Genomic DNA, 9,428 nt, shown 5'->3' on the forward strand with positions numbered 1-9,428 from the left:
GACCTAATTCAAATGTTAATGCAATTTGAGATTGCATTTGTATGTTCCACTTTTGCATGCATTCTTTCAGACAATATTCAAATTCAAATGCAATTCTAATGATTTACATTTTCATTTTCATGTACCCGATGTGCACATTCGCTGTCAATATTAAAATGATAATGCAAAGCCATTTGACATTTAATTTTCAAAGTCATGCGCTGCTTTGTAGCTGACAAAATTCAAAAGTTCATTCTAATGTGAAAATTACTATGCAATCCCAAAATAGCATATTCATTTGCCACTTTTGCCTGCATTATTTGAGTCAATATTCAAATTGTAATGCAATAATGTGATACGCAATTGCATTTACATGTTCTAGTAAACACATCCGCTTTGTAGCTGACAAAATTCACATTTTCATTCTAATGTGAAAATGACTATGCAATCCCAAAATAGCATATTCATTTGCCATTTTGCCTGCGTTATTTGAGTCAATATTCAAATTGTAGTGCAATAATGTGATTAGCAATTGCATTTATATGTTCTAGGAAACACATCCGCTCATTAGAATTGCATTTGAATTTGAATATTGTCTGAAAGAATGCATGCAAAAGTGGAACATGCAAATGCAATCTCAAATTGCATTAACATTTGAATTTAGTCCACTATATGCTTCCGTAAGCAAGCCGTGTTGCCAGATTGGGCTACTTTTGGTCACACTGGACGGGTGGATTCGGCAGCTTTTAGACTGGTTGGGCTGGAAATTGTGAATTCCATCTGGCAACCCTGGTAGCAAAATATATGCATACGTATCTGGTAGCCTACTGGTACTTTCAAATCGCATCGTATTATTATTATTATTATTAATAATAATAATTACAATTTACAATACAAATACAACAATTGGGGGTCCCTCAAAGAAAATTTGGGCGCACTGCGCGCGCACAACATCAACCTCCAAGGCTTGATTCTGACCCAGGAAAAACCCTGGTATGTACTGTATAACATGATAGCCATCTATGCACTGTATATAAGATGATGACCAAGAGTCTTTCTGCTGCTGACCAAGGGGTTGAGTTCACTTGATGAGGCCCAATTTTGTTTTAGACTCTGTAGGCTACTGTATTTGTTTATTAAGACTTAAGATATATTATCTGAATTTCTCTTGTTTTATCAAATGTTCCAATTATTTTCATTTCTTGTGCTGGTTTAGAATTGCAGGAAACTAGCACAAATAATTGTGTGGGAGAGAGGGGCCGCCGCTACCAAAACGTGCACAGTTTTGGGTCGCTCCACCACCAAACACTCTCACTCCAAACTTTTGGTGAAACATGGCAGCCCTAAAGTGTTTCTAATTTCGACACCAACACCACGATGTGTGTGTTCAGGGATGCATGAAGCTGGGGGCAGGAGGAGAACAATATGAAACGATGAAGGTTGGGGTAGTAGCCTATAGTTCCTGTAAGAAACTCAAACCACTTTCACCCCTGGTTATACATATATGTATATGATTAATGAACGTTATAGTTTTCATATACATATTTCATATACGTATGTATTTATTATTTAGGTTGTTGGATGTGTTACGCATTTGGCTGTTTCGCACGTAGTTTTGTTCATAAATCAGGCTTGGCTAACTGGGTAATCCTATGTGGTTTAGCGTTATCAGATATGAGATTAGATTCAAGATTCAAGATTGCTTTATTGTCTGTCACAGAGTGACAGAAATTCTCCTTTGACAGGCTTTGTGCAGTTCATGAATACGGTATCCACATTAAAAACACACATAGGTCACATACAATAAAAACAGACAGATATAGCAGTGTTTATAAAATGTAGTGCCTATTTAAAAAGTCTAGTCATTTAAAAATAATACTAATAGTAAGAAAAACGGTATTATGATTTAAAAGCTAAAATGCTAAAATGTTGTGGTTTAAAAGAAAAACTGTGCTTCCTATTTTAAAATGTTCAGGGCGGTGGTTGCAGTGGGAATGAATGATTTTTTATCTGTGTTTTTCCGGGCCAGTGGAGTTCTATAACGGCGGCCTGATGGAAGTGGCTGAAATGATTGGTGGAGGGGGTGAGAGGGGTCCTGTGTGATTTGTGTGGCTTTCCTGATTAGTGACCGGTTGTAGATTTCAGACAGGGGAGTTTGAGGTGAGCCGATGATTTTACTTGCCTGATTGACTGTACGGGAGAGTTTGGTTTTGTGTTTGACAGTGAGGGAGTTGTACCAGGATGTGTTATTGAAGGTGATAATTCAACTTTATTGTCATTGCTGAGTACAAGTACCAACAACAAAATGCAGTTTGGCATATAACCAGAAGTGCAAATAGTGACAAAACAAAGATAATTATATACAGTTATGAGCTATGTACAGTTAATGTATTTCTATTCTATTTTTATTTATATCCCCCCTATTTATGTCTATTTATGTCTAATTCTTGTTTTTTTAATTATCTGTGGACTGTGTTTCCAATAAGAAAGCCATGGAAATGTATAAATGTGGACCACAGTATGACTTGAGGTAAGCTGGAGAGTGCTAATACAATTTCCATGACAGTTTGCAACCACTGATGCATGTGAGTTTCTTAAATTATTTATTAATCACTTCTTTATAACATTTTGTCTCAACAGTGAGAAGCAGCTGTTTGCCCATTACATGGTCGAAAATTTGAGCAAAGAAGAAAAAAGGAAGCTGAAAGACCATAGAGACAATGTTAAAAGAGCATTGGCGATAAAGTGCAAACAGCAATGATTTATCACTCATAAGATACACACCGGCTAGACCCCTAAGGTCTAGTGGCACTTTTCCTGGAGGCGCTGTGTACAGGTTTTTCGCCCCTGCTTGCCTGCCGCGCGCTGGGCTCCCTGGGCCGGCCTGCGTGCTTGGTCTGTTCTGCCGCTGGGGCACCTGACCCGGCTAGCCTCGTGCAGGGCTATGATAGTCTGAGCCTGGTGGGCTGGGCCGGGTGTGCCGGTGGTGGGGCGGGGCGGGCCGGGCGTGTGGGGTCCCTCGGGGGGGTTGTGGGGGCCGCAGCTTTGCACTGGTGGGCAAACTGGTAAGTAGTCGCTCTACGACTAGAGGGCTGCAGGGGAATTTTCCTGGATGCACAGTGCACAGGTTTTTTACCCTTGCGTCCTTTTGACCAAGCTTTTGGAACCTGGACACTGGACACAACACTGAACACTACACTACACTGGACACTGAACATCTGTCATTATGAATAAATAAACAAACAAATAAAACTTGAATTGATTTGATCCCTTGTACACTTTTTTGGGCATTTGTGTTGCAACACACCTGTACATTCTGCACTCTACCCTGTTAGGCCCTTATTTTACTCTAGACAGAAGGGTCTTAACACTTGTTATTAATTCCATTTGGTATACCTCATAAACTTTCTTGCATTTCTGGTGTTTGCATTTTACATATTCTAAATATATGCTATCTACATGTCGCACTGGATGGGGTTAGTGCTGTTGACTCATCAGAAAGTAAAGACTAATTCACAGAGTGTATGAAGATTTCAGTAAGGGTTTTGTGAAGGAGCCCTAGTGCTGTTGACTCATCAGAAATAGAATGTTTTATTTAGCTCATCAGTGGGCGCTCAGCACCATGGACACCTCCAGCCCAGCACCTTGCACCACGGTTCCTGCCCTGCTCCATGGATTACAACGATGATCGCCTGACCCTTGCCTGACTCCACCAAGTCCTTTGCCTGACCCCTCAAACCTGTTTGACTTAATAAAGTCCCACACCTGGGGTCATTGACATTCATTTATTTATATACAGTTAGGTCTGGGAGTATTTGGACAGTGACACAATTTCCATAATTTTGGCTCTGTATGCCACCACAAAGGATTTGAAATGAAACAATCAAGATGTAATTGAAGTGCATACTTTCAGCTTTAATTCAAGGGGTTGAACAAAAATATTGTATGAAACGTTTAGGAATTGCAACCATTTTTATACACAGTCCCCTATTTTCAGGAGCTCAAAAGTAATTGGACAAATTAACATAATCATAAATAAAATGTTCATTTTTAATACTTTGTCGAGAATCCTTTGCAGGCAATGACTGCCTGAAGTCTGGAACACATGGACATCACCAAATGCTGGGTTTCCTCCTTTGTGATGCTTTGTCAGGCCTTTACTGCAGCAGTCTTCAGTTGTTGTTTGTTCGTGGGTCTTTCTGCCTTTAGTTTTGTCTTCAGCAAGTGAAATGCATGCTTGATTGGGTTGAGATCAGGTGATTGACTGGCCATTGCTCTGGCCAATATTCCACTTCTTTGCCTTAAAAAGGTCCTGGGTTGCTTACACACTATGTTTTGGGTCATTGTCCATCTGTATTGTGAAGCACCATCCAATCAACTTTGCTGAATTTGTCTGAATCTGAGCAGACAGAATATCCCTAAACACTTCAGAATTCATCTGTCTGCTTCTGTCTTCTGTCACATCATCAATAAACACTAGTGACCCAGTGCCATTGGAAGCCATGCATGTCCATGTCATCACACTGCCTCCACGTTTTTTCACAGATGATGTGGTATGCGTCGGATCATGAGCCGTTCCAAGCCTTCTCCATACTTTTTTCTTCCCATCATTCTGGTACAGGTTGATCTTAGTTCCATCGGTGCAAAGAATGCTGTTCCAGAACAGGGCTGGCTTTTTTAGATGTTTTTTGTCAAAGCCTAATCTGGCCTTTCTATTCTTGAGGCTTATAAATGGCTTGCACCTTGTGGTGAACCCTCTGTATTTGCTTGTGTGAAGTCTTTCTTTTATGGTACACATGGATAATGATATGCCTACCTCCTGGAGACTGTTCTTCACTTGGCTGGATGTTGTGATGGGGTTTTTCTTTACCATGTAAAGGATCCTGTGATCATCCACCACTCTTGTCTTCCATGGACGTCCAGACCTTTTTGTGGTGCCGAGCTCACCAGTGCGTTATTTTTTTCTCAGAATGTACCGAACAGTTAATTTGGCCACTATTAATGTTCCCACTATCTCTCTGATGGATTTTTTTTTTTTTACAGCCTAAGGATGGCCTGTTTCACTTGCATTGAGAGCTCTGTTGACTGCATGTTGTGCGTATACAGCAACAGCTTCCAAATGCAAATGCCACACTTGGAATCAACTCAGACCTTTTACCTGCTTAATTGATAAAGAAATAATGAAGGAATAAATAGCCCACACTGGCCCATGAAACAGCTTTTGAGTCATTTGTCCAATTACTTTTGGTTATTATATATAAAAGAGCTATAATTCATAAACCCTTCCTTCAATTTGGATGTGAATACCCTTAACCTAAAGCAGAGAGTCTGCACTTTAAGCCCACTCCTATATTAGACAGTAAATTCTGTTGGAAATCTCATATAAGATACGTTCAAAGTATCAAGGAGTATTGCAGTATTGTGCAGGGCAAAACATATTCTGGAACAGAGGATGTTGTATACTCTATATTGTTGTCTTGTCTTACCCTATTTGAGTTACTGTGTGGAGATATGAATGAATGGTCTTTATTGTCATTGATATAGTACAGGTACCAAACAACGACATTTGGGAGGGGGGGCTCCCCTGGTGCTAGGAAAAAAAACTGAAAACAAGAAGGGAAAAGAGCTGGTTTACATAAATTTACATTTTACATGAATTTACATTTTACATAAATATGGGGAAATGCATTTAAAAGCACTTTAAACCCATTGATTACACTACAGAAAAAAGCTATGAGAATTGCACATAAGGTCGGATATCGTGATCACACAAATAACTTGTTCCTAATGTCAAATGCCTTAAAGCTCATGGACTTATTCAAATTTAAATTGGCACAGTTAATGTATAAAGCAAAGACTCAAGAACTCCCAGGTAACATTAACAAATTATTTATAGAGAGGGATAAGGGATATCATTTGAGAGGTAACCACAATTTTAACAAGGGTTATGCTCACATTATCAGGAGCAGGTGCATATCATTCTACGGAGTTACCATGGAATGGGCTAGAGGAAAATATGAAGGAAAGCAGAAATATTGCTCTATTTGAAAAAAGAAAAATGATTTTTGTTAAATACCAAAATTAGGAAAGGGAAGGTTGTTAATCTTCTGGAAACTAAGGTGTGGTTTTCTGTGTCTTTTTCTTCTGTATTACATTGTGGATACTGATGTTTTTATTTATTTATTTTGTGTTGTTTCAGTATTAAGAATGGAAAAGTATGTTTATTTCTTTATTTTGTGTTGTATCAATATTAAGAATGAAAAAGTATTAGAACGGATGATACTGAAATATATGTATTAATTAATTGGATTATATAATGTAAGCATAATTGTTAAGTATAAACAGGGGTAGGACAGGCTTCTTCCTACTCCTTTTCGAACAATTGATAGGATAGAGCTGTCCTCTCCACCTGTGGGAAAGAGAGAGGAAAGGGAGCAGTGTTTTCTGGCTGGTTGGTAAGTCTTGGTAAGATCAGCTGTTCAGGGTCAGCTGGATGCGTGTAATGCTATTGTTGCTAAGTAACCTCACACAGAATACTCGAGGAGGGGGGGGAGAGCAGAGCATACCACACTAAGGCTGATCACTGCTGGCAGCTTTAATAAGTACCCTGCGTTTATCTGCTGTTTTGATGGGTGCACTGTGTTATTATGGCCTATGGAGATGTAGGGCTGTGTGGCTCGGGGGCCCTCCCCTGTTTTATACCCCTATCAGGCACCTGGTGGGTAATACACAGAGAATTAAAGCTCTGGCCCAAACGTGTCATTACACAGCCCTATGGACGCCTTCCTTCCTCCCCCTTCATACTGTACTATACCTCTCCTCCACACGCCCCTCTCCTTTCTCACCTTGTTTTATTACCAGCATCCCAGCATACACCTCTCTCACCTGCCCCACCCCACCCCACCACCCAACAGATATACCTATCTCTGTTTATTACACACACACACACACGCACACGCACGCACACACTGAGAGAGAGAGATAGAAATCCTACTCTATTTGAGGTATCTCTCTTTATTTTGGTGAAAGGAGAATTTTCAAAGATTCTCAATCATGACTGATGACTCAATCATTTGACTCAATCATGAGCAGAATCAAGAACACACCTAATACCATGTACTGAATTCACAAGGTAGACATGACTGTTGAAGCTGTGCCATGTTGTACAACAGAGCATTTAGTATATCAGCCTTTTAATACAAGATGTGAACATGTTAGAATGCATTTGAGTAAACAATGTGTTATAAAATAACAGCATCCGCACACTCAAACACTGTGCAAAAACATTGTTTTATTGCGAGCTTTCGGTCATTGACCTTCTTCAGGCATAAAGCAGACAAGTGAATGTAGTGGTGTAAAGGGTTCAAACAACATCACTTGATTTAGCCAATGCACAACATCTGTGTCAAACATCCACCTAGTGGCAAGGCATCAAGGGTGAACAATGTGATGTCAGATGTATCAGATGTATCAGAATTCAGAATGTTGGCCTATCATTAGAATGTGTATGGTTTCCAACGGAATGCATCTTTTGAAAGGCAACTGGCAAAAGTAGAACATTCCAAATCATTTCCAATGTTTACTTTGCATGGTGAAGTCGACAAGGATGTTATTTTAGAAAACAATGGCGCAAAATCAACCACTTGGAGACAGATACCTCTTGAAACTGAAATCCCAGACTGATTCAGATACAGCAGGTATTTATGAAACTCAACTACAAAACCAGACAGTTGTTTGTGGTGTATATAAAGGTTCAGATGGTTATTCCTCAGGTTGAAACTGTACAGGTGTATATAAAGGTTCAGATGGTTATTCCTCAGGTTGAAACTGTACAGGTGTGTCTTTTGGTGATGGGGGATATGGTTCTAAATGCTTCAATCGTGAATTCAAAAGATTTTTGTTTTAATGTCAATTGAGCCTCTACTGTATAGATTTCAGTTGAATATAGAGTTGAACCTGTTTCCTGTCTTGTCCAGGACTAAACTCGCGGCCCGCCCAGGAGGTCCAGAGTGAGGCCACCTCCTGGCTGGTCCAGGACTGGTCCTGTCTGCTCTGGGTCCTGGTCGCGTTCTGCCTGGTCGCGTTCTGCCTGGTCCACTTCAGAACCAACAGGAGCCGTAGAGGGGATGAACACAACCAGGTAACTGATGGAGGAGAGGAGAGCAGGACGGAGAGAGAGAGAGAGAGAGGAGGGAGAGAGAGAGGGGGAGGAGGGAGAGAGAGGAGGAAGTTAGAGAGAGAGGAGGGAGAGGAGGGAGATAGAGAGAGAGGAGGGATAGGGAGAGAGAGAGAGAGGAGGGAGATAGAGAGAGAGGAGGGAGAGAGAGGGAGATAGAGAGAGAGGAGGGAGGGGGAGAGAGAGAGAGAGAGAGGAGGGAGAGAGAGAGAGAGTGAGAGGAGGGAGATAGAGAGAGAGGAGGGAGAGAGAGGGGGATAGATAGGGAGAGAGAGGAGGGCGAGAAAGAGGAAGGAGAGAAAGAGAGAGAGAGAGAGAGAGAGAGAGAGAGAGAGAGAGAGAGAGAGAGAGAGAGAGAGAGAGAGAGAGAGGGGTAAGACCCAGCAGAAACAATTCACTGACGACATTCAGAACGTCCAATTGACCTCTGACCCCCCCCCACCCCCCCTCCCCCAGCCTGGCCCCTCCCCCATGCCCTCCGACATGCACAACAGCTACGACGAGAGAGACTTCTCCGATGACTACGATGACTACTCCAACATGCACAACAGCTACGACGAGAGAGACTTCTCCGATGACTACTCTGACAGGTCTCTGTGACATCACCGGTGACATCATCATCAACAGACAGTAGTGTGCGTTTACGCTGGTATATTTTTGAAACACCACCAAACTTGCAGTTGATATGAAATAAAACTGTTTTCTTTGCTCATAATCATCACCTCGTGGGCTTGTCTTCTGCTGTGATCTGTTGGTGCTCTGGGTTGCTAGGCAACGGCAGACAGGATGTCAGAGGTTCTCATCTGGTATAAAACTTCTCATCTTTAAAAAAAGTTAAAGTTCCGGAAGAAACTTGGGGCTGGAAACTTGGGCTGGAGTGTTGGTAGTGTTGAACGTTTACAGACAGACGCACATACACACACATACACACACATACACACATACACACACATACACACATACACACATACACACACACATACACACATACACACACACACATACACACATACACACACACACACATACACACACACACACACACATACACACATACACACATACACACATACACACACACACATACACACACACACACACATACACACATACACACATACACACTTACACACACATACACACACACACACGTTCCTACTCTCCCTGTAAGTTCACACACACACACACACACACACACACACACACACATACACACGCTCCTACTCTCTCTGTTAGTTCCATGCTTGTAACACCACTAGTGGGGGCCTGGGGG

General features: G+C 41.3%; 1 protein-coding gene across 1 annotated transcript in view; it reads left to right on the forward strand.

Moving 5' to 3' along the window:
• LOC308163767 (rho-associated protein kinase 2-like) overlaps positions 1-8,755 on the forward strand; it is a gene marked incomplete at both ends in the record, with an annotated part of 46,478 nt that extends 37,723 nt beyond the window's left edge. Inside the window, 3 exons of the mRNA XM_080537955.1 lie at positions 6,691-6,701; positions 7,956-8,119; positions 8,612-8,755. Coding sequence (XP_080394081.1) covers positions 6,691-6,701; positions 7,956-8,119; positions 8,612-8,755 — 319 coding nt within the window. The remainder of the gene's footprint in view (positions 1-6,690; positions 6,702-7,955; positions 8,120-8,611) is intronic.
• Positions 8,756-9,428: the final 673 nt, after the last annotated feature.

This window comes from Nansenia antarctica (genome assembly GCF_963989245.1).
Source record: "Nansenia antarctica genome assembly, chromosome: 8".
Taxonomy (NCBI): Eukaryota; Metazoa; Chordata; class Actinopteri; order Argentiniformes; family Microstomatidae; genus Nansenia; species Nansenia antarctica.